At 40.1% G+C, this 26,552-nt stretch overlaps 1 protein-coding gene across 1 annotated transcript in view; it reads left to right on the top strand.

The window, feature by feature from the left end:
- Drl-2 (Derailed 2) overlaps positions 1–26,552 on the top strand; it is a 275,456-nt gene that overhangs the window by 181,987 nt on the left and 66,917 nt on the right. The window contains exons 7-8 of the mRNA XM_065225169.1: positions 19,233–19,434; positions 19,790–19,949. Coding sequence (XP_065081241.1) covers positions 19,233–19,434; positions 19,790–19,949 — 362 coding nt within the window. The remainder of the gene's footprint in view (positions 1–19,232; positions 19,435–19,789; positions 19,950–26,552) is intronic.

The following is a 26,552-nucleotide window of genomic DNA, read 5'->3' as shown; positions in this document are numbered from 1 at the left end:
TTTTTGGCGATATCTCGTTCCAATAACGATGGATTTTGCTGCCATTAGTACAAAACGCGTTTGCGTACTTCCACTTGATTCGACGCCACTGAACTATAATGTAAACATGTTGTACCACGAAATAAAGTGAAGAGCTTCAGCTGTCATATAAGTGAAACGTTTCAGTGGTTCGTGAAATATTTAAATAACTACACTGAAATAAAAGTGTCCGAAATTTAACGAAGTTTATACATCGGCTAAACCAGTATTTGAAAGTTCTGATGAGGACCGTAATAGTCAAAAAGACGAAATAACGCGTACAACTTTGTCTCAGACGCCATTTCGATTAGAAGAGCCGATTTCGTGCTATGATTTATTGACAAATATCGAACACTCCATTTTTAAAAACTAGGCGAAAGCCAAAATGGCTTAATTCCAGCATACACTTGGTTCATTTCCTCTAGCGATCAATTATGCGAAGTTTCGCGGAGCTCTAATATAGTACTTTCCCGTTTTTGTCAGCCCCATCTGAAATTTTAGGCTGACAAAAACGGGAAGCTGCACACTTAGAAAAATTCATGTAAATTTAGATGCTCTGAGAGTGGCATAACGAACGTCAATTTTGTCATGACAGACGTGAAATATAGCTCAATCAAACGTACTTTTCGTCGAGCAACGAACTTTTCAGTTTCGGAGCACTTAATATTACATAACATGTTTGTTTACGTCTCATCTTTTATTTCAAAGATGGATTCCGTCACGTGTAAAATTCATGATTTCTAAGTGTTTGACTAATTCGGGAAATTTTCTTTTTCAATATTTTAACCATCAAAATGATTTTGTAATCAAGTTTAACCATTATTTATCCACTGTTAATGAAATTACTGATAAATGTTTACTATTCTAACAACAAAGGGTACACACACTCTTAGAAATACCCAATTTTACACGTGACGGAATCCATCTTTGACAGAAAGGACGAGACGTAAACAAACATGTCATGTAAAATTAAGTGCTCCGAGACTGAAAAGTTCATTACTCGACGAAAAGTACGTTTGATTGAGCTGAATTTCACATCTATTATGACTCAATTTTATGTCAAAATTGACGCTCGTATATGTCAGTCTCAGAGCACCTAAATTTACATGATTTTTTCTAAGTGTTAAGCAAAAAATAAATTTTAATATTACATCCAAGAGGATGCACTGACATCATGTCGAAAATCTCATGTAGTTTTTATGGCCACAAACAAATGCAGTAAAAGGAGCGTAATGTCAGTGCATACACGGTATTGATGATAATGTTGTCCATTTTGGCAAGTAATATAACACCATATTTTCGACACGATTGAAGCATAGAGGTAACTCTAAGACCAGAAGGTCCCGAAGAAACAAGCTCAACTTTTTGGCTCAGCTCTGGTACTATCTTCGGTCCCAAGCTAATCGATTCACCCCTCAAAACATAGGAAAATCCACTAACCCCTCATTTTATCTGTCAAACTTTCATAGCGAATCAAAACAAACATAGTGTAGTACTGGAATTTATACTAGAATGGGATACGTTATCGATTTGCTTGGGACCAAGAGGCTAGTCAAGTAGTGAGCCAATTTAAAATCGTTAATTCGCATTGATTGTTGATTAAAGTGCATCCACTTTGATGCGATATTAATTTTTTTTTTTTTGCTGTATACACCAAATATCTGGAAATGTTTGCGTACGGTTTGTTGAGCCGGTACGTACTGTTCGGTTTCCTTAAATTCCGCTTGGTTTTCAGCGCTGCAACCAAGGCAGAACTTCCATATCTCAGTATCAACGTAAATACAGTAGCCAGGAGCCGTCCCGAGATGTTCGGTATGATTCTGGCTACGGCGTTGATGACCTTCGCTGCCTTCTACGTAGCTGTTGAAGCCAAACGGTCGTCGACCATCACTCCCAGGCATTTCAACACGGTAATTTCTGACCACTGCAGCACTTTGAAGTTACTGATCAATACCACCCCGCTTTTGTTGTGGGCTGGCTGTAGCTTCGCCTCATGCATGAGGTTTCCAATCATGTCGACCGCCTCGGTCGCCAACATTTCCATCTATTCCATCTAAATCCAACTATCTCAACTCATTTGGGTAGCTTCAGCGTTGGACCGTCGTTTTAAATCACGTTCTAGAGCGTTGGAAATTCCCACCGTGATCCTAATCGATCTCTGTCCCATATTTGGCTCGTACATCAGAACCCGGTTCTGGAAGTAGCGTCGGCCTCCCAGCTGGAGCTGTTGAACGCATTCTTGACGTCGATCGTTATCAAGGCGTAATATCGATCCAATCTCCACTTCACTCCACTTTTCGAAATCCGAACTGCCTCTCCGACAATCCTTGCTAACTCTCCATGCATTACGTCAGCCTGTTTAGGAAGCTCCTCTCCAAGAGTTTTCCGAGTGTTTTCAACAAGCACTGCTTCGAGTTGCTCGTTGGTGAAATCGTCGTTATCTCCCTCTCCGTCTCCCTACGATGTAGGTGGCCAGATCGTTTAATTATGCTTCGAAAAAGTCTTTCCACGATGATTTTCAGGTTCTCAAAGCACATTCCAGTGGGCATGACTTGACATTTGATCTTCGTCATCACGACACGGTGTGCGTCGTTGGCAGCAGCGTCTCGACCCAGCTCCAGTTGACAGTTTGACTTGCTCTGCTTTATTTTTCGTTTATGTGCTCACAACACTTCTCTACGTTCCTCTTCTACGTCTTCTGGCTCTGAGACAGCTAGCGCGGAGGGTGCTAATTGCCTCGTTGCAGTTGCAGCAGTAAGCTGGGGGCCTTCTGTTGTATAGCTCCAGTTTCCTCTGCATGGTCGTGTCATATGCTCTCACTAACGATTCTGTCAACTCGTCTTCCACTTCAGGTCGCAAGTTCTCGTCGTCTGTACTGCCAGAGGATTCCGTTGACCGATACCATATCAGATTGCCTGATGGTCACTATGGGTATATCCTTCACACACTCTCCAATTAATGTTTTCCACCAGCGACGGACTGCAGTCCGCATAAAGTGACGTCGATAATGGATTCCCAGCCATCTCTGCGAAAAGTGCTGGTGGTGCCTTTATTGAACAGTCTAATTTCCAGCTTCGCCAGAGCTTCCAGCAGAATGTGACTACCGGTCTTGGTCCGATCAGCTTTTCGGTAATTTCAACCAGCGTCTCGTGGAATTGCTCCATCGTCCATCGGGTGCGTAGAAACTGCATATGAATATTCCGTTAATTTTGGCGATCACGAAACCTTCTTCTTGGATGGGGTATCTGCCCATAACTTGTATTGGAGCCAGCCCAGCTCTATCCGCCATCTAGTTACCTTTATCGGGAGGGACTCGATACAACTGTGCAGTGTCGCAATAATTGAGGTTTATTTGAGTTACCTCTGTTATTGTTGCGACAAAACAATTAAGTGTCATTTGGTGCGAAATGTTTGAGAATGCTCAAAAACCAAAAAGTTCAGCAAAATCTTCAGACTGACAAAATCGAGAAAAAAATTCTGGCTAAAATCAGGGGGTAGACAAAATTGGGAGCTGACAAAATCGGGAAAGCACTGTATTTGTTTCGTTAATGGATTCGAAAATTTTGGATGTGACATCTTTTGTTCTACCACTTTTTACAAATACACAATTTTGCATGTCCAAACAACGACAAACCTTTTGAAAAAAAGAGCGTTGAATGATTTCCGACATTCGAGAGTTCCAAGACTTTACGAGAGTTCCTGGAGTTGCTAAATGTTAAAGATTTTCGGAACTTTCGAATGTTCCACGTCCAAGACCGAATGTATTACTTTCAATTATGTTATGATACGGCCATGCATTTGCTATACCATCTTGTTTAGAACCAAATAAAAAAATCACTCTCACAAAAACATAGTGCAACATTCAGTTTCAATGTTTTAATTTATTTGCCCCATAATGTGCACCAACAGCTCCTCGCCCAGGCCGATCAACCAGCTGGGCGGGGGTGAAAGCCGAAACGCAATCCTACACTTTTCACACCAACAATGCGCGCTTCGTTTGCACTTAATTTGAAATACAATCCCGTGCTTCTCATCCTGAACCCCTCCTCTTCCGTCCTGGAAAATTTATCCTCTCACCTTTGACTGAGCCCGCTACTCTCAAGCTCCCAATCCGACACCTGGGCCTTTTGTTTTCTCGAAACTTGTAGAGGAGAACAGTCCATATTGCATCCCTGGGGTAAAATGGCTCCGCATGGTTTTTCGTTGCTTTCCCATTACTAATGCTGGGATTTTATGTATCAGAATGATAGCTCAAGTAGGGGAATTTACGTATTCTCGTCAATCTAAGCAGCGTCCGCACTTCTATTAGCATTTTCACAGCGTCACGCACATATATGACGTGTCTGTTTGTTTCAATTCATCTGCTGCTTGCTTCTCTATCCATTCCTATCGACAGAATTCTTTAAAACTGTTTGAAAGCGTTTTTACAACGCTCTAAACTTCTCAGGTGAGTGTGACTATTGTCGGCAGCCTCTTTTTCTTCGGCAACCTTCCCATTAGAACTGCGTGTTAACCAGCTGTTCTATTATCGGCAACTCGAAATCAGCCCCATTTTGTAGTACGTATGCTTCATTTGAAGAAAAATCTGGCATAACAGGATTGCTCGGTCCTACAAATATAATCAGATTGAAGCTGAAAGACTAAAGAATCGTTTGGATACATTCAGGGAAGTGTGTTGATCGTAAAACATAGTGAAATTAACGTTTAAATTTTGGTTGCCGAAAACAGTCAATGGGTGCCGAAGCCGACATTTACCCTAGTTAACTAGTAATGCTGCTCGTGAAATTCAAGAATTTAACAATCGGAAAGCTTTGAAAATTGCGGGGCCATTTTACCCCAGGGGTGCGTTTTAGACCATCCTTTTCTACCTACCTACACACTTCATGGCGTTGAAGGTGAAGTGAAAGCAAATTTAACCATGAATCCACTTTTCCCAACAGCGACGACGACGACGACGGAAGAAACCCAGCTTTGAATTTTCATTCCGTTGCCGTTGTTGTATACCTACCTATAGCTATTTTTAGTCAGCAGTCGCTTAAGCAGATGGGGTTCGTTTTTCACCTTTTGCATTTTTGCCTTTTCATTCACTCCGCTGCTGCTGATGCAAACCTTTAGGCTGTATTCGGACCTGAGCGTGCTTGGCGTGGTAAGAGAGAGATAGAAAAGTACTTATTAGTATTCAAGTCTGAAGGTCAATTCAGACGAAGCGCAGTGCGATTGACTAGCTCTAGTTGAATCTTTCAATCCGCTCCGCTCCGCTCGTGCACGCTCAGGTCTGAATACACCTTAATCACTCCCGGCGTCTGTCGTCGTAGAGTTTACCCTGTGATCGCTGCTGCTGCTGCTGCCTTATTTCGTAAGTTGTGGAATGCTCTCTCGTTGAAAGGTGGCATAAAACCCGGTGAAAGACGGAATGGATAGACGACGAGGGGAAGGGGGGATTCGAATCCTGCAACACTCGAAAGGAAAGCCGCTTTTCTCTGTGTTCTCTGTTAATGACATCGAGGAATGAAAAGGCTTTAATTTGATACAGGACCACCGGCGGACAGTCTCCCCGCCACCGCCGCTCCTAACTTATCATGGGTCCATTCATTCGGGTGATGTCTGTTCTGAGAAAGGCGAGGGATTTTATAGAGCTGCTGCCGGCGAGGTGATACGGCGAACAATATATAATATGTACGTCTACGGACGGAATTCTTTATGTTTAGGTGTGATATTGTATCCACTGCCGAGGTGAGTGATGGGAGCAAAAACAATGACACATGTATGTGGGATTTCGGAGTCCATTGTGTCTGACACCCTATAAAAGTTGATGAAAATTAATTATAAAAGGTTTAAGGAATGACTCAACCCGAGTTGTTCTTGTTTCAAGGGATGTATGGTATGATAAATGTCTGGATACGAGTTTTGACACAATGGTGAAGAATGCTGTCTGTTGGGGATCAAATTCAACTGAAAATACGGTTATTATACTACATGATTATTAGGGAGCCAATGGAAATGGTGATGTTGGGTTTCCAAAACCGACCATGTGCAAAATATGTATTGCCGCTAAAAAAGCCCATGTGAAAACATAGGGCTTAATCAGACATAACACAAACAAATCTTGAAATTAAATTGTTATCTTGAGTTATCTTGAAAAACAATGTGTTTGTCAAATATTGACTTTCTGGGACCCTGTTTTTTTTTCAAGAGGAAAGCGGGCTATATTTATGGTCGATTGACTTTTAAAACTACTCACAACTAGCCCCAATCTGCTTGCATATCATTTTAAACCATCACTAGTATCTAATACGTGGTACTTCACAAGGGTGGTTCACCTATTTTTTATTAGGGTGGTCCGTTTCATATTTAAAACATCAAAATACACCCAAAATTAAAAAGTTTTTTTTTTTAAACTCTAAAAATACTCAAAAAAATAAATATTTACTCTCCACAAGCGTAATAGGTTGCATCGGGAACGCACGCCACAAGGTATCTTGGGAGCCCTCGTTCACTCTGACCCAGTCGAGCCAATTGCTGTTTCCTGCCAGTCATCTGTGGTATCCTACCGTCAAAGTCGTTCCGGCCCTGTAGTCGGAGATAGGGCGAGGGTCTCCCATCCTGGCTTTTCAGGCAAGTATGCGTGCTTTCTCGGTGGTTCTCCTCGCGATCAACATTTGGATTTCAGCGCAACACCCACTCAAATTCATTGCATTCTGCCGAGGAACGGACGAGAAGTTTGTGACAATCCTTCCTCAACAACTTCCGAGCTACCCATATACTATCAGAATGCACGAGGACTTCGGACAAAGATAGATTCTTTCTTCTTAGCTACAACTGACTCGGAATATGATGTTTTCGTGCTAACTGAGACTTGGCTCTACTCAATTATTCAACGACTCTTACACTGTGTTCAGGACAGATCGTAGCTCTTTGAACAGTCGAAAAACTCGTGGTGGAGGTGTATTGATAGCCGTCTCTTCTAAATTGTGTTGCTGTATTGATCCAGCTCCGATAAGTAACGCTCTCGAGCAGCTTTGGATTAAAATCAAACTGCAGAACTATGATGTCAGCTTTGGAGTGCTTTATCTACCACCTGATTGTAGAGACGACCTGTCGCTCATACAGCAGCATACTGACTCCATTGATTCAATCCTTTCCGGCTTGAGGCCTCATGACCTTGCTTTCCAGTTTGGAGACTATAATCATCCTGAAATGCACCGGGTACCATCAGAGGATGGTGGCCTCACAATAGATTCCCACTAGTTGTGCAGTGTACGATGCCTTCTGCTTCCAGGGTCTGACACAAATCAATACTGTGAAGAACTCCAGTTCACGGATTCTCGATTTAGTACTCGTGAATGATTCAGCGTTATCAAGCTGTTGCGTATCTGACGCGGCTGAATCGCTCGTAGAAATCGATACTCCACATCCTGCTATTGACGTCACCGTTTCTATTTCGGTACCAGTGTCACTTGAACCATCTCTAGACGACTGCCGGTTCGATTTTCGTCGGACTGATTATAGTTCGATGAATGATGCGCTATTATCAATCAATTGGCAATTTTTGGATTCTGATCAGGATCTGGACGATATTGTATGTATTTTTAATAGACCTGTGCGCCGCCGCGCCACGCCGCCGCCGCCGACGATTTTCATACGCCGCCGCCGCCGATGAAATTAGGCCGGCGCGCCGCCGAAGTAAAATCTTCCACGCCGCCGAATACATTTATGTCACGCCGATGAAAAATTCGTAGCACCTTTTAGGTAAAATGCATCTTCAACGCGTTGAAATTAGCGTGTAGTGCACCGATTGTCATTTAGTTTTTTTTTACTTTTGTTCGCACTTTCTCGATCGAGCACACAATAATGAATCATTCAGGTCGGATTTACATAAAGGTGAATAAGTGAATATAGGGTGTCCCAGAATGTCTAAGCACGACTTTCGAACACCCCTGCTTGTTTTATATGCCGTTTAAGCAGCTGATTATCACGCTGAATCATTGTTTACATTTCGACCAACAGTTTCGCATATCGCAAGTTACGGTTCTTTACATTTCCGTGACAATGCGAAGCATTTCTCTGGAAAAGCGCAAACAGATCGTGCACAAATGGTGTACTGTACCCATTTTCTTTTAAATATCATTATTAAGGAGACTTTCAGCCCAATCTCCAACATTTCTCTGAGTAAATTAGCGAAATTGGAAGGTGTAAGCATCGGAGCCGTTCGAAACGCGATTCGGAAGTATGGTGATGAAGCAACTTTCCAGGACAAGCAAAAATCTGGAGGTAAACGGAACCCTGTTGACCAAAATCTGAACCGGAAAATCGTGCAAGCTTTCACTCGCAAGAAAAGGGCTTCGGTTCGAGACGTGGGATCCTCGAAAACTAACGTCCAGCGGGCCAAGGCAAGAATGGGTCTAAAGACGTTTCAAAAGCAGAAGAAGCCAAAGCGAAGGTGGCTTCTCAAAACTATTATCGATAGTTATCGGTAGGCCGTCTGAAGAAGGCTTTCCCGATACTTGAAACCTTTATGAGCGGAGGGGGTAACTGTCCTTCAGTTCTTCTGCTTTAAACGTGTCGAAATCAGTATGAATATTTTTCAAGATTACTAAAAATCTGTGATTCTCGGAAAAGTGAAAAATCGGTGCTTTTTAACCTTTTGTCTGTGAATCAGTAGGCATATCGAAAATCGATAGGACTACCGATAAATCGGTAGGTCTGGCCACCCTGCTCGGAAGTTATATAGCTTTTTGACGTTTAATCTGCGCACACTACTACACCATTTAAATCGAACGAGTACGAGCAAGAGGGAAACAGATTAGTGGGAAAACAATACGTTCATTCATCCATGTATGCTAGATTGAGAAAGACTATTAAACGTCAAAAAGGTTTATACGACCAGTTGCTGTGCGGAAAATCGGTGTTCGAGATTATGGACGTTGAATCATACGTTAAATTTGATTACAAAACTCTTCCTAGTGATCAGTACTAAGCCGTTCGTGATGGCCGAAGTGTTGACAACGCGGATAAGTCGATTTTTTTTTTCCGCTATTTGGTGAGTGCTTTCCAAACCGTTGGTGACAACGGAGACAATGACAACCGATGTTTAAGTGCGTGAGTGTTCAAACAAGCGTCTGTTACCCATGATCCGCAAACACGACGCCTCAGTACTGTTTTGGCTGGATTTGGTGTCGGTTCATTACTCCAAGGACACGATAGCCTGGTATAAAGCCAACAAAGTCCAATTCGTACCCAAGGAGATGAATCCACCAAACTGTCCCCAGGCCAGGCCAATCGAAACTTTTTGGGTTCTGACCCAAGCATATTTGCGGACACTTGTAGAGGCAGCGGATTCCGTTACAAAGTTTGTGAAAAACTGGGAAAAAGTATCCAAACTTGTTGGACTGAAGCTACGTTTTACTGTAAAAGAATACTATAGAGAACATGAAAATAAAAATCGTATTTGCTGTAAACAAAGTTACGTCATCGTTTTTTTTTTCAAATCGTGCTAAGACATTCTGCAACACTCTATATTACTAACAGTACGTTGATATTTGAGCTTTTTTTTTTAATCTCTTACAGGTTCAAGTTGTGCTTCAAATAAATAAACCAAAAGTTGTATGGCTACAATGCGTGTACATTCAAACAGAGTAGTACAAGCATATCATTTATCGCTATTAACATATTAAAAACATGTAATGCTCAATAAATGAAAGAATTCATAGGGTCGTACTTTTCTTATACTTAATAGAAGGGTTGTAACACTTTGCAATACGACTTCACCAACAAGCACTTGAAATATTTTCCTAAACAAATTCCGCATGTACGGCCAATGATAACGACTCAAAATTGAGTAAGTAATGTAAAACCACTCCGTGCATTATTTGAACTTTTGTGGTACCCCTATTTGCTGTTTGTATCATGCAAATCGACCACTATTTAACAAGTAGACAGCTATTTGCCTGGACACATCTTTTCCCAGTCCATTATGATATGGTTTATAGAACCAACTACATTTCCATGATGTGCAGACTAAATATCACTGGGTTGTAAGCTAATACTTCCAAGAAATTTGGATATATGCTTGTGTAATGCACCACAACTGCAGAACAGATGTTCCGAGATTTCACGTTCCAAATTACAGAAACGACAGATATTACTCTGAACCCGACCAATCTTCTTAATGTGATATCTACTAGGACAGTGACTAGTTACTAGGCCAGTGTATATACTAAGAGCTCTTTTAGTGAGCACTAAGAGCTTTTTGGTGTATGTTATATTAGGAGTTATACATCTTTTCGACTGGTTGCAGTTTGTGCATGTGCAATTGGCCATCACCCTTTGCTCTTCCCAGCATTTGAGTTCCATTTTTACCATACAGTATGTTATACCACAGTATTGTTCGCTTGAAACACCTTTGGCAAATGTCCCATCGCAACTGAAATATTTGTCCCGGGGCCAAAAATTCCTGCATCTGTTCGTATTCCAATTTTTGAGCCATCTGTGAAAAATATGATTGAGCCTTGACGAACGTTAGGACCACCAGTTTCCCAATCCGAACGTGCCGTTTCACATACGTTGAAGGGAATTTCATAGTTGTCCTCTGGTTTCATCCAGTCTCCATTCATACTCATCACTAGTCCTCTTTGGAAGTATTGTAAGATGCTTAGATGACCAACAAGATCAACTGGCATTACTATTTTAGATCTTTTGAGCCCTTCTTTCCACTTTTAGTTGCACATGTTCATGCAAGGGCAGCAGATTGAGGATTGCTTCCCAAGCAACACACTTCCATCATAAAAAGTAGCCGCAACTTGATTGTGACTGAAATAAGCTACATACAAGTTTCCACAACTACTCAGTGACAAGTGTGCTGCTAGGGTTCTAATGCTTTTGATGGGGTGCTACGCACCGCACCCGTTATTGCAATTGCATGCTAGACGTTGAAGTTTTGCTAGTTTCCTCTGAGCAGTAGCCTCTTTTGATTTTGGTCACCACACTAACGAAGCATGAGAGTTCAGGTTACTCAAATTCGCAAAATCGTAGGTCACTCATAGATTGAGTAAATTTTCCGACGCTTTTCCGAGGAAAACTTCTCGAATATTAGGAAAACTGATTGTGGTTTGAATCTGTCTTCTAGTACACTTCTAACCTGTGTAATTTTTTTAATTTTTCCCCTATTCGAGAAGTTTTTCCCGGGAAAGTGTCGGAAAATTTACTCAAACTATGAGTGACCTACGTTTTAGCGATTTTCAGTAATCTGAAATCAAATGTGGGTAGCATTTTTTGTTCATGTGCGATAGGTTTGGAAAGTAATTTTTTTTTTCTAAATCAGTTGGAATTAACTCACGCCGACATACGCCGCCACGCCGCCGCCGCCGAAAGCAAACGGCGTGACGCCGCCACGCCGCCGCCGCCGGCAGAAAATAACATATCACGCCGCCGCCGAAAATATTTTGATCGGCGCACAGGTCTAATTTTTAACACGGAGATACGTCAAGTCATCGAAGCTCACGAGCCTCTTCAGCGCCCTCCACTGATGCCTCCTTGGACGAACAGGAGCCTCCGCCCGTTGAAGCGCCGTAGGCGATCTGCACTTCGAACGTATAGTCGGAGTCGTCCGCAGCCCTCCAAACATCGCTTTGTAATGGCCAGTAACAAGTACACACGGTATAACCGTCTATTGTATGCTCGATCCGATACAGAGAAATTTCTGGTCTTTTGTTCGTACTAAACGCAAGGAAGATGAATTGCCTACGTCCATGTATTTCGGTGACCGGTTTGCTAGCACAGCCTCTAGTAAATGTGAGATCTTTGCTGAACACTTCAAGAATGTTTTCTCAAATACGCCTGCTAAGCCACCGCAGATAGAGGCTGCTGTTCGTGATACGCCGCTAGATAGCATCGACTATGGAATTTTCCAGATCAGCGAGGTGCATGTCGAAAATGCATTACGTAAGCTCAAACATTCCGTGTCACCCGGTACTGATGGGATTCCTCCATCTGTGTTGAAAAACTGGTCGAGTTCTCTGATGACACCGTTAGTAAAACTGTTCAATCTCTCGTTCCAACAGCAAAAATTTCCTGCTAGATGGAAAACTTCGTTTCTATCACCGATTCACAAAAAGGGTGACAAATGTAACGTCATCAACTACCATGGAATAACGTCCTTGAGCGCTTGCTCTAAAGTTTTTGAAATAATTGTAAACAACGCTCTCTTTGAAGCCACCAAAAACTACATTTCATATGCCCAGCATGGATTCTACCCGAAACGATCTGTTACTACTAACCTCACTCAGTTCACCTCACTCTGCATACGCTCTATGGACGCGGGTTCACAAGTGGACGCCGTATACACGGACTTCAAGGCTGCATTCGATCGTGTGCATCATGATATCCTGTTGCAAAAACTCAAGAAGCTGGGGGTATCTTCCGCGCTTGTTAGTTGGTTTAGATCATATCTGTCTGAAAGATCCGTGAGAGTAAGGATTGGTTCGTCACATTCGGAGCCGTTTATGATTCCTTCTGGCGTACCGCAAGGGAGTAATCTTGGACCGCTGCTTTTCTCATTATTCATAAATGACATTGCCTTTGTGTTGCCACGTGGACAGCAAATATTCTATGCCGACGATGTTAAGATCTTTATGATCATCACGTGCACTGAGGATTGCCTGGAGTTGCAGAGGTTATTAGATTTGTTCGAGGACTGGAGCAAGCGAAACCTACTCGATTTATGCATAGCCAAATGCAACACAATATCATTCAGCAGGAAGCGGCAACCAATCAATTTCAACTACAGCATGTGTGGACAAACTCTCGAGCGCTTGTATCAGGTTAGGGATCTCGGTGTGATATTGGACCGCGAACTCACTTTCCGACCGCATTACGAAGACGTGATTGCAAAAGCCAATAAACAGCTCGGCTTCATGTTTAAGCTTGCTGATGGATTTCGTGATCCTCTCTGCCTGAAGTCCCTTTTCTGTGCACTGGTTCGATCTATTTTGGAATCTTCCGTGCTGGTATGGTGTCCGTACAACAGAAACTGGATTGACCGTATCGAGGCGGTGCAGAAAAAGTTTTTGCGCCTCGCTCTTCGCCACTTACCCTGGCGTGATTCGTCAAATCTTCCTCCATATGAACATCGTTTTATGCTGTTAGGCATCGATACTCTGGAGAAGCGAAGATCCAATTTGCAAGCCATCTTCGTCGCTAAGGTAATGACCAATGAAATTGATGCCCCAGATATTCTTGCTGAATTGAACGTATAGGCGCCGCAAAGACCTTTGAGGCAACGTAATTTCCTGCACCTTGCTACCCGGAACAGCCGTTATGGTCAACACGATCCTATCAGGATAATGTTTTCTCGGTTTAACGATGTTAGTGGACAATTTGACTTCAATGTTTCTGCTGCCACTTTTCAACGCCGCGTCAATGCACAGCGGTGAGTATCTGTCCAATCACTGCTACTTCGAAAGTGTGTATTATTCGCTGTTTTTTTTTTATTACATGGTCCTTCTACAACACTACGCCGAGTTTCCAACCCTCCGACGCGTGAGCTGCGACGCATTTGCAGATTGTTGTGTTTAATTATTTTAGATTATTGACTTAGCTTTTAATATTTTTGTCATTTGTATTAATTTGTATTCAACGTATTCTGTGTATTGACTATTTGTAATTTTATCTATTGTTATATGTATGAAAAGACATGGGGTTTATGAATGGTTTACTCAAAGAGGCTTTTCCCCATTCTAGATTTCATTAGGACAGAAAAAAGTCAGATGAAATAAGAATAAATAAATAAATAAGCTATGTGCATCCATCACTTGAATACGTTGTCGAATACTTCCATAGTGTGGATCATTTATTTTCAATTGGGTAATACATGTAACCAGACACGGACAATCATTTACATTCACTTCGTGCGTTCATTTACATTAATTTGCCTCTATCTGTTTTAAGCAAAAAAAAAATTCGGAAAATAATGTATCAAGCTTTTGCATTTTATTATATTAGCTGAAACTTATTACACTAGCTAAAACTTCTGCGAATAACTTAAAAACTGTATCTCTTATGTATGACGATCAAGAGTGAGCAGAACTTGCTATTGTTTTTCAGTGAATGTTATTTACATGCACTGAAAAATAATAACAAGTTCTGCTCACTCTTGTTCGTCATACATAAGAGATACAGTTTTGCATTACTGACAACAGTTTGTAGCTTATATCAAAGTCTACAAAAGCTTCATTCATCTTTTTGTAAAATTCTGTTGATGAAAAAAGTTAGAAGTAATCCGCCGTCCGGCATTTCGAGATCGACCTAAATTAACCTGACGACCGTCTCAAATGAAGGTTTTGCTTATGAACAATGACGGTTCGCATCGATTGTGGACCAACATCGAAACTGTAGCATAATAAAGGCAGTGCCTATTTTGATTCTGTCACCTTCGTCGGTCGCGAGGATCACCGTCCGTTAGCATTAGAGTTAGTCGTTAGAAATTGATAAGCAAAAGCTTCATTTGAGACGGTTGTCAGGTTAATTTAGGTCGATCTGCCGGACGCAAACAGTATGACTTCGGTTACCAATGAAAAGCGTTGCAAAAAGTGCAATTTCATTTATTTCTATTTCGTCAAGCCAGTGTAGACTACATACAATGATTATTACAATGTTTACTTACATACTATGCATTAATTCTATTCTGTTTTAGCTTAGTTTGTATTTGCTGCTTGGACATAGTGATGTCAATAGTTCCGCAATGCAAATTATATAGGCGCATCATTCGATTGATTGGGCTATTTTTTGCATAGTTTGTTCTGTACGATGTTTCTGAAAATAAATTCCGTGTTCTAAGATATCGACAAGGTGTGTAAAAATTTAATTGTGCGAGAATTACTGCCGAATCTATGCGCATTGAAATAATGTCGTTGATGAAGAAAAGCATTGCAAATTGGCGGCGCTCCTTAAGTGTTTGTATATTGATGAGCATGCAGCGCGCTTCATAAGATGGTAATGGAAATGCAGTCCAATTCAATTTACGTAAAGCATATAAAAGGAATTGTTTTTGGACAGATTCTATGCGTTCTTCGTGTATGGAAATGTATGGATTCCATACTAGGTGGCAGTATTCCAGAATTGGCCTTACATATGTGGTATATAATAGCTTAATAGTGTATGGGTCTTCGAAATTATGACTGAACCTTTTGATGAAGCCTAGCATTCTGTTTGCTTTACTAATGATAGTATTATAATGTTCTATAAAAGTTAGTTTGGAGTCTAGGATTACACCTAGATCTCTTACAATTTTGCTTTTTTCTACTATTTGGTTGCCTAATGATATTTCAATATGCGGTGTTTCAATTTTTCTGCTAAATGCTATTGCAGTACATTTTTTTACATTCAGTTTAAGTAGACTTTTACTACACCAGGTGTGGAATATATTGATTTCATTCTGGAATTCTTCTGCATCGCTAGAATTACTTAATTCCATAAAGAGCTTCATGTCGTCTGCATATACAAGCAAATTTATTTTTTTTAAGTATGTAGGAAATGTCGTTTATGTACAAAATAAAAAGAAGTGGGCCTAAATGAGAACCCTGGGGTACCCCAGAGGTGACTGAAATTGGTTCTGAAAGTTTATTTTGAAAGCGAACTATTTGTTTACGATGTGTTAGGTATGATTGAAGCCAATTCAAAAGTCCAGGCTCCATTCCTATTTTCTGCAATTTGAGGATTAATAATGGTATGTCGATGCGGTCAAATGCTTTACTGAAGTCGGTGTATAGCGCTTCAACGTGCTTGCCACTGTCCAACGCTTTAATAATGAAAGAAACATATTCTAGAAGATTAGAGGTAGTTGAACGACCTTTAAAAAAGCCGTGTTGTTTACTTGTAATTAGATTTTTCACCTGCTGAAAAATATTTCCGTTTACGATTGATTAAAAAAAAGTTTTGGAATGCAAGAAATAATAGCAATTCCACGATAATTTCGAATGTCTGATTTTGCACCTGATTTGAAAATAGGTACCAAATAAGATGATTTCCAAATTTCAGGGAATTTTCCATTTTTCAGAGACATGTTGAAAAGACGCTCTAGAGGAAATGCGAGTTCTTCAGAAAGGTTTTTCAAAAATATGGGTGCGATGCCGTCAGGTCCAGACCCTTTCGACGCGTTTAAGTTTTTTAGTGCATTGAGGACTTCATGTTGAGAAAGTTGGTTGACAGAGATGTTTTTAGAAATTTCAGGAATGAATGCAAAGAAATCGCGGTCACGATCTTCTTCGGAAAATGTGGTGTATACTTCTTGGAAGAAATTTGCAAAGAGACTGCAAATTTCAGAAGAATTCTCACCTACATTTGCATCCAAATTCATTCGCGAAGGAAAATTGCTGCTTTTTAATTTCGTGTTTACATAATTAAAAAAGTTCTTAGGACATGATTTGACTTCATTTTCGACTTTGCGGTTATAGTCCTCATATGCAGAGTTAGTGGCTGTATGTAATTGGTTGCATAAGTTGTGATAGTTTCGCAAATTGGTTTCAGTTTTTTCTTTTTTGTATAGTTTATGAGCTTTCTGTTTTTTATTCTTCAAATTTTTCAGTTGTGGATTGAACCATGCGGGTAGTTTATTGTTTTGTGTTCGTCTTCTTTTTTTTGATGGTACAGTTTCTAAGATTAGGTTTTGTAGAATTAAGTGAAATTTTTCTACTTCAGTATCGACATTTCCTTCAATAATATCTTCACAAGTATTCGTCATACAAATTTTGTGTCTTGAGCAAAGTTTCATATTTTTGTAAGTTCTACAACTTTGCTCAAGAAACTAGTCTTCTATCTCTTTTGAAAAAAACGTTAGTTTTTTTTATTTATTTTTTTCATAGTATGCCATGACAAATATTGGTAATTGTCATAATATGCACAATGTTTTTGTAAACAATTCTTCTGAAGACAGTTTTTGGATTAGGTCAGCGGTTTGGTAACAAAATAATTAAGTTCACTAAATTGGCATCTCCGACCACTGTGCGCGGGTGTCAGCGAATCTATTGCGCAGCCTGAAAGAAGTTTAAAGTGCAACGATTGCCTGACAGACTGAGAAGGTGGTGCATCGAAGTCGGGTGCATCATTCAACGAGTCGTCCGTCAGTAAGAGCAGTCGAGTTTCGCAAAGATTGCAGCTCAGCCTTCAACTTCTTGAGGAGGAACGGGAGCTGTGGAAGAAACGTGCGGAAGAAGAAAAAATGATTGGGCCAAGCTGAAGGAAATCGACGAAGAACAGGAGTACTTGAGGCAGAAATACGAGTTGATGATGCAGATTGGAGAAGAGAAGGATTATTCAAGTAGGAGAAGCGGAGTCAGTGTGAAAAGTAGGCGCAAACAGCTTAAAAAGGAAAAGGAGACAAACTAGTCAAAAGTAGGTAAAAGTGAACTTTCCGTTGGGTACTTTTTTCTTACCGTGTATGCTTACGGATGAACGGCAATACACGCTTTTCAGGCATTGTTAGATGTAAACTAGGGACGTCATCGCCGAGGATGTGACGAATGGTTCCGCTTTCAGGCCACAACTGCAAATCGCTTGCCAAAGCATGGCTTTTTTTTCACGAACTTGTCGGAAAACACGAACTTGAATCTTCCCAGCACATCCCCACGTTAAGTTGAGATGTAAAACTTTTGACCGGGAACCTGCTTAAAATTGAGTTTGCCGTATGTTTCGTCATTTATCAATGCAGCCCTTATGTTCCATCAAAACACGGTCGTACAAGAGCCTTGCACGCTTTTTGACCACGGAATTCTGCTCCATGTGCCGGTTTTGGATATTTACTGGATTTGTACGACTAGTATCCTTCTTTGAAAGTAGGCGTTGTACCTTCTGGCCACATTTAGGATCGCAAGACCAGGGTTAGCTTTAACGCACCTCAACACCTTGCTGCACAGCTGACGTTCCCTGGTTCCAGTTCTTTCGTAGGTCCGCTAATTCATTTTCACACTCAGGGTTTCCTTGTAGGTTTTGAGCACTCGACAAACTGTTGTTTTCGGCATCTTCAACACTTTAGCCACACACTCTTAGAAAAAATCATGTAAATTTAGGTGCTCTGAGTGTGACATATACGAGCATCAATTTTGACATAAATTTGAGTTATACCAGACGCGAAATGTAGCTCAAACGTACTTTTTGTCGAGCAACGAACTTTTCAGTCTCGGAGCACTTAATATTACATGGCATGTTTGTTTACGTCTCATCTTTTATGTCAAAGACGAATTTTGTCACTTGTAAAATCACTTATTTCTTAGTGTGCAGCTTGGAATCGGACCACTCCGAATTTTCCAGGTGTTTGTGCACAATATTTTTCCTTTTTTAGAGTTTTATTTGACGTTATTTCTGAACGCGATCGACTACTTTGATCAATCTTTCAGTCTAGGAGCACTTAATTTAACATGACATGTTTGTTAACGTCTCATTCTATATGTCAAATATGGATTCCGTTACGTGAAAAATTAGGTATTTCTAAGTGTGTACGAATGATCGCAGAAAAATGAGATTGCTATGAGCGCTTCTTTTGTTTTGAGAAAAATGAGTGTAAATATTCATACAATGTGCTCTAACAGACTTTGATTTGTAGTTTATGAGCAAATGCATTGAAACAACCGTATGATTGATTTCTGCACGTTCAAATCATTGATGTTATTGATTTTTTCTGCTCGATAGAACGGAAATGGGCGATTACGACGAAATAGCGCTCCATCCTACGATTATAATTAGAATTGAAAAGTCAACCAAATTGGTTGTCCTATTGCAAAGTGGATATCAAGCTTGAAATGCGTTTTTTCGGCTTATTTATTTGTAGAGTATTTGGTACGACTTGACTTGAGTGACGGAGTAGTGCAAATGCCTGTCATTCCCACTGTGAATCATGCTCTGAACGAAGAAACATGATAGCTCCAAATCTCCTGTTCGGAAACTTAATGCCAGACCATCTCGATGGCAACCGACCAATCGTCGGGATCCTAAATTGATAGATTACGCTTCTTCCTCTCTAGACTGCATTCTCTGCCACAATCTTCACGTGACTCACCTCCAACTACCCTCTAAGGGCCACCGCGTCACCGATATCTGTATTTACGCATTGAGGGGGAAAAATCCTCAATTTCTCTTCGGTCGCATTAAATGCACTTATCTGATTTCCCATTTTGTTACGGTCCTTCAACTACTATTTCTCTACCCCTCTCTTCATCTCTGCACAGGTGTACAGCCTATCGACTCCAGCCCGGAGTATCCATAGCAATAGCTCCAATCCGAAAGATAAGCTCCGACGAATTGCCGTCTCGCCGGACACCATCATCTGCCAGCAGCTGGCACAGGAGGGCACCTACGGACGGATATTCTACGGTGTTCTGCACCATCCTCTCGGCGAAACGAGGGACGTCCTAATCAAAACTGTTGTCGGTAAGTCGGACGATTGTTGGTATGCTTCCACCCCCATCATGACCTTTTCCTCCTGCCATGGAATCAAATTCCGTTCGAAATCCTAGCCTCTTGTCGTTTTAATTATTTGCTATTGTGCGGTGCATTCAATTGTGGTGATCCACTTTCCATGTCCGCATCGATTCGAATAGGTAACTAACCATTAATCTTCTCAATTTGCTGCCCATCCTCCCTTGCTACCAAAGCTTTCCGTTTCCTGTTGCCTGCATTGGCTATTCAGATGGAATTCCCATAAAATTTCCCCGCATGGTTTCAGTTTAACAAGTAGCATCCAAATTCCAACGAACCGTTTACATTTCATTCTCTCTGCTTTCAGACGGTGCCTCGCTCAGTCAAGTGGCCTATCTTCTGTCGGAAGGATCAACGCTTTGTGGGGTGTCTCATCCCAACATACTCTTCCCTGTGGCAGCTGTCACCGAGCTTTCGGGCCCACCGAAAGTTGCCTATCCGCTGGCAGCGAAAGGAAATCTCAAACTGTAAGACCCATTTTGCCAGACTTCTTTCTGTTTTCTTTTTTTTTCTTTTTTCTTTCTCCGCATATCGCATGAATCGTGATTTTTGAATCAAAGATTTATTACGACCTCGGGTTTTTCCTCGAATTCGTCCCCATTCGTCAATCACACAAAAACACGGAACGGGGGAAAACGAAACGGCAGCAATGACCTGAATAGAAGAAAACGGGTTTTCCTTCCTTTGAAATGGACGCAACAAAATATCTCTCCTCCAGGCTGTGGGGTAAAGTTTTCTGGCGGAGATTTCCGACAGGGCTTTTTCGGTTTTAAGTTTCATGTTCTAGCATAGATTATACTGCATATGTTGCGCGATGGAGCTGGCAGTAGATCAACGAGAGAAGGGGTTCTGGTAAGGAGACAAAATTATACAGGACAAGTGGCGATATCGAACAAACATTAGCATAGAACAGAAACAGCAGCGAGCACCAGAACTTTAAAATTATGGCAGCAACTTTTGCCGAGCTGGGCCACATGGTAAATGTAGATTGTATCTTGTGGGGGGCTTGACAACATGTGCCGGAATGCACACTTGGAAATAACTATTTTTACACGAGATATAATTATTTTTTTTCGAAAATGAAGTGTTTCGAAACCGAAAAGTACGTTTAATTGAAATTAATTTCTCGTGTCTTTTAACTGATTTTTATGTCAAAAGGGTTGCTTACTTGTGTTGGTCTCAGGGTACCGATATTAACATGACATTTTCGTAGTGTGTGGGTTAGATTGTCTTCTTGTTTGGCAAATGCTTTGTGGTGGAATAAAAAGTTGGTTGGAATTGAAAGCTTCTAAAGGTTTTTTGTTAAATAAAAGAAAAGTTTTGGAGTTGTTGAAATCTTTGGATATTATGCATGTATGTATTGAAGTAGCCACCTGGATCTTGCCCTGCATGTGGCTCCACTCAACAGCAAGATCAAATTTCGTCATCACTTTGAATTCAACATCCTGCTGTATGAAGGGCCAAAAAGGGTTGTACGGGTCCGTACGCAGAGACACTTACGCGAAACCCGTGGGAATAAGAGCATCTCCTTCCAACAATATGGATCCAACGAAACAAATAACGAAACTCGTAATACATGTTAAGCTTTCAACGGGAGGGGTTTGTTTGAGAAGAGCGCGTCAAATCATTCCAACTATTAGAGTGAAATCTAAAATGAAAGTACACTCAGGTCTTTTTTTACACGGGGGATACGTACCGTGTAAAAAAAACCGTGTAAAAAAAACCTACGAGATTTTGATTTTTCGCATGATTAAATGTTTTTAAAAAATCGGATTTTGATGCCATTTGTAATTAAAGCATGATATGGTCCATATAGACATATTTAAAAAAATTCTGTATTTACACCAAAAATTGTGATTTTTGTTTTTTAAGTATGCCATTCGATTACTTATAGCTTGAAACGGATAATGTGATTGGAATCAAGTTGATAGGTTGTATCGTTGTCGAGAAATCGTTAAAAACGTACCGTGTAAATCGTGGAAAACCGTGTAAAAAAAAACCGTGTAAAAAAAACCGTGTAAAAAAAACCGCGTAAAAAAAACCGTGTAAAAAAAGACTTCAGTGTACACATCCCATCCTAGACTCCGGTTGACAATCCACTCCATTGTCCAGTTACAACTTCAATGATCCCGCCCGTCCCAGCATTTCATGAATACTCAGGATAATTTTAAATATAATCATTAGGGTGGGTAACTGTCAAAACGCAAACTCGACCTTATCAAGCGAGAATAACAATTTTTTGGGGCCATTTTTGCAATGGGGTTTGTAGCCCGGTTTTGTTGTAGGAAAACCTACTTTTTTGCATATTTATCCCTAGACCACAAGTTTGCTAGAATGATGCAATAACCATGTGAAAATATAGACAAGGAATTGTCTAACAACCTTTTCGGAGGAAATACGATGCTAGAATGTCTGAAAAGTTATAACTGTTCAAATATTTATAGTTTGAATTAAATGCCAAAACTCACTATTTCTTCCAACACTGCCAGTGTACCAATGGGTGTCAGATTCCAAACTAAAATAATGTTGGAGGTTCTTATCTTATCGATTTGGTATGTGCAGATGAAGTATCCAATCGCTTTATTTCATATGCGTATATGGTGAGCGGGGGGGGGGGTACTTATTGCACCCCCTCCCAACCCTTCTATATCAATGGAACTATAGTTTCAAACTGAAATAACTTTGGAGTTTCTTATCTTATCGATTTGGTATGTTCAGATGAATTATGCAAAAACAATTGCTCAATCTCATAAGCATAATTAGATAAGTGGCTTACTGTATCCTCCCCCCTCTGACATCTCAATTTCATCAATAAAATTAAAGTTACAGACAGAAATAATTTCAGAGTTTCCCATCTTCTCGAATCGGTGTTGGTTATTCAAAACCATTAGCTCAATCCCATACCCGAGCAGAAAATGAAAACAAAATGAAAACTAAATTTGATATTTTGATATAAGCGTTCGTGATAACATATTTTGCCTACCATGTGGTCGAGTTAACAGTAATCGTAACAAAAATGAGATCTAAATGATATATGAAGGATATTAAAAAGATAACAAATCATGTTTTCTTGATATGTATGTATGCGTTTTGATATCAGTAATTTCGTTAATAATAAACAAAATAAGTAATCAATATGTTATTATAACTGTGGTAGGAAAACAAAAAAATAAAAAAAAAACAACATAAGTTATTATTTTTTTTTTTTTTTTTTTTTTTGGTTTTGTTTTTCGTCGATCTTGTTTTCCGTGCTGAGCACCAATGCTACCGACGCCAGGAAGGCAGCTCCCACACCTGGACCCTACCTATCGACCCATCAACTCATGAACCGGGGACCAACGGCTTTACTTCCCTTCCGAAGGAAGACGTGATCAGAGATGTTATGCCTCAGAACATCCCGGCGGCGCCGACTGGGATTGAACCCAGGCCTGCTGGGGTGAGAGGTAATCACGCTTACCACTACACCACCGGCACCGCTCAAGTTATTATTTTGAGATCATGATATCAAATTTAGTAATCTGAATGTTTTGAAATCTATTGGTTGATATAGAGATTCAAAATTAAAAAATCTTATCATTAAGTTTTCATTTATTCAAAATAAAAACAAACCCATATTTCAATCAGTTCTATCGATATCTATCAGTTATATCGATTAGTAAATTAAATTTGCAGGTAGATTAATATCAATAAATTTTGTAGAATGTTGACGACGATAATCGATCAATGTTACTTAGGATCTAATGCAATGCTCAGCTTGAATTGTCTTTGTGATGATCATAAAGAAAATAGCAAGCATGCTGATTGACTCGTAAGAAAAAAAATGGTGGGGTTGTGTACAAGACACGACCGCATGGTTGACGTAGACTACGTTAAGCTGTGTAGTGAAACTCTCGTGCATTTTTCTAGATATTGATTTAAAATACAGTAGAAGTAACATATGATTTCGGTCCTATATACATATTTTGGATTTCCTACTTAGTAAAACTTGGTTAAATTCTAGACCTCATAAAAATGCCAATACATCTATTCCATTTGGTTCCTAAACTACAATCAGATATGAGTAAGGCTTTCTTCAGGTGATTCATTGAAGCGTCCAACAATGACCGTCATGATGGCTGATATTCCCTATCACTTCAAGATTTCTAGGACACAAATCTTGGACGGTTGTGACATCACTCATGAAATTGAAACTCCTTGTGTACTGGATTGCAACAAACGTGAAGTTCCAGTTTCTTTGTTATAAGTTTTGTGAGAGCTGATATCTGTAGATACTCTTGAAATTTTTCTATGGTAATGAGATTGATCCTCAGCGATTCAACTTCAAAACGCTAAAAATAAATGCACACACAAAAACGGAGTGCACAATTTTGCACCAACATGATGCAACATTTCATAGTTGATAGGGATGATATCAATTAGCCATGAATCCCTCAAAAAAGTTCTCGGTACATCTTTTATCTACCGATTGAACAAATAAAAAAAATAATAAGGCTGTGTTCCATTTGGAAAATTTTCACTTAGATGTAACACTTCGAAAATAAATTCAGATGTTTGAAAATCCCTCTGTTGTTGATCGGCCGATTTTCGAGAAAGCGTCTGTAAAAATTGATTCCTTGTCGGTCAAAAGCAAGTCTATATAAAAAAAGAATAGACAGAATAACAGGTTTATTTGAAAATTTTCCATCTGTCAAATTTAAGTAAAAATTCACCAAATGGAACACAGCCTTAATAACTTGAGCACAGAATCGTTTCTTGTTGTGTTTTTCGTATTAGATGCTAAATAAAAACTTCTTTTATCGGTATGTGTGCTGAAAATACCTGGACCACGTGGATTCAAGGAGAAAGTCGACGAAGAAAATCTTGTCAATGTTACTTAGGACCTAATTCAATGTTCAGCTTGAATTGTTTCGCTTAGCTGTAGCAATGTAAACATAAAATCGATGAAGAGAATCGAAATAGGCCCTTTTGAACGCTCACTTTCGAATTTCAGAACCTAGCACTGAAAAAAAAAACTCAACGGTACCTCTATTAATGCTAAGAGATCAGAATTGCAAGTCCCTCCTACTTGAAGAATTATGCAATCGAACGGCTTGCTATGCCTCGCCCCCATCAGCAATAAACTGGGGTTGTATAAATCGTTCTATAGCAAAATTTTCCAAGTAGGAGGGACTTTCATAGCTAATCTAAAAGCATAAATAGAGGTACCGTCTGATAATTTATCACATTTCAAGACCAACAATTGAAATGGCCTTAACTCCATTTTGTAAACAAACCTTGTAAGGCCATTTTCTCGCGAACCGAAGTCCGCAAAGACAAAGCAACATAATGAACAGGCAGGGGAAATTCTCCTCTACCCGATTGTGGTTTAGGTTTGCGAATGAAGGTTTCGGTTCGTGAGAAAATGGCCTTTGGTTTGTTGACAAAATGGAGTTAAGACCATTTCAATTGTTGGTCTTGATTTATCCTTTTTATCACCACAGAAATACCCCGTTCCCGTTTTCTTATGCAAAATAAATAATGTGCGTTCACAAAACGCACGAAATCTTAAAACACCATGTTAAGAATTTTTCAATTCAATCAATAGATTAAAGATGTACCGAGAATTAAATGGAGGGATTTCAAACTAAAATGTTCTGATCGCGAAATATTGACGATCAATACCGAAATTGTCCAACCCGTTTAATGTGGTGTGCTGCTGATTTTCAGTGTTGCCCAATGATTAGGGAACTTTCATAAATAACGTAGTGAGGGAGGAGAGGGGTTTCAGAAGTTGGGACCTTCGATGTATTAGGTGTATTGCAAAACATGCTCCGAGGGGGAGCTATCAGTTATGCCAAACCGACGATAAAATGCGTTGTTTACAAAAACTGATATGTTCTTTCGAAAAAGTAATCGAAATTTGTAGTTATCATTCAGACAAGGAGCGCTTGCATCATCGAGGCGACGCCGCTACAAGCAGCCAGTGATCTCGATGGGAACGACGCGCAACGTTCGAGGTGCAACACTCGAACGCTGCGCGCCTGACAGGAACCGCCTTCCTACCGCTGCTACTGCTACTGCTGCTTCTGCTGCTACCTGTTTACCCGCTGTCCGAAGCGAAAATGAGTTGAGGCACATTAGCAGCACGGTTTTATAACTTTTCAGATTCAAGCAGCACGATGTGCAACCAAATGGTATTCAATTATCACGACTGGGTTTGGGGAGAACGTTTATTTCATGAAAACAGTGATAAAATTATCACTTTTTATTTGTACATTTTTAACAGTTTTTTATATGAAAAATTTAAAAAGCGTTTATTGTTACAGCTTACGAGAGTTATTTCCTATCAATTGGTGTATTTGGATTTTAATTTCATCTATAAATGACAAAGTTATAAGCGTTCAAAATCTTACACCTTTTCGTTACGGTCGCAATTTTAGATTTTCGATTTACCCCCAGTACCTTCCCGTAAGACGTAGTCTACGTCAAAAAATAAAAATATATGTAGATTTCAGTGATATATGTGGATGTTATTTTAAAAAATATTAAATTTAGTTTTTAATTATATTTTATAGAAATATCAAAACCACTCGTTTACCGGTTGTCATATGAAGTCGGTCGATATTTTGAAAAGGAATAAACTTTGTCAGAAATGACGTTTGACTTTGATATACGTGGGCTATAGCCCCACTAAAGATAGCCCAACGAGCCACATTCGACTGTACCTATATACGTGTCTAAAACGAAACTCGTGAAGGCAGTTTTATGTTTCTCCAGTTTTCATTTTTTTCCTTTTATATTTAGGAACCATCCATAAGATACCAACTGAAGATACTGAAACTCCCCGGCCCCCTCTAATTCTACACCATTTATGCATGTTCCATTACGTTAATTTTTGGGCTTGCTGATCAAACTCGCGTTTGCATTCGTCAACTTCCAAGTCGATGTTTTCGGACGAGCAGATATCGGAAGTCGTTCACAGGCTACTTTGTACGTTCTTTGTCGGTTTTTTATACCGTCGCACCAAGTACCGCGTTCGCCTCCGTCGCGACGTCATATTTCGCGATGCCACGCCGCGAAAATACGTTTCG

Source organism: Ochlerotatus camptorhynchus, unplaced genomic scaffold (assembly GCF_037179485.1).
Source record: "Ochlerotatus camptorhynchus isolate MF236.1 unplaced genomic scaffold, CSIRO-AGI_Acam_v1.1 ptg000002l, whole genome shotgun sequence".
Lineage (NCBI taxonomy): Eukaryota > Metazoa > Arthropoda > Insecta > Diptera > Culicidae > Ochlerotatus > Ochlerotatus camptorhynchus.
The sequence above is the reverse complement of the archived record's forward strand: the minus strand, read 5'-3'. Positions and strand labels throughout refer to the sequence as shown.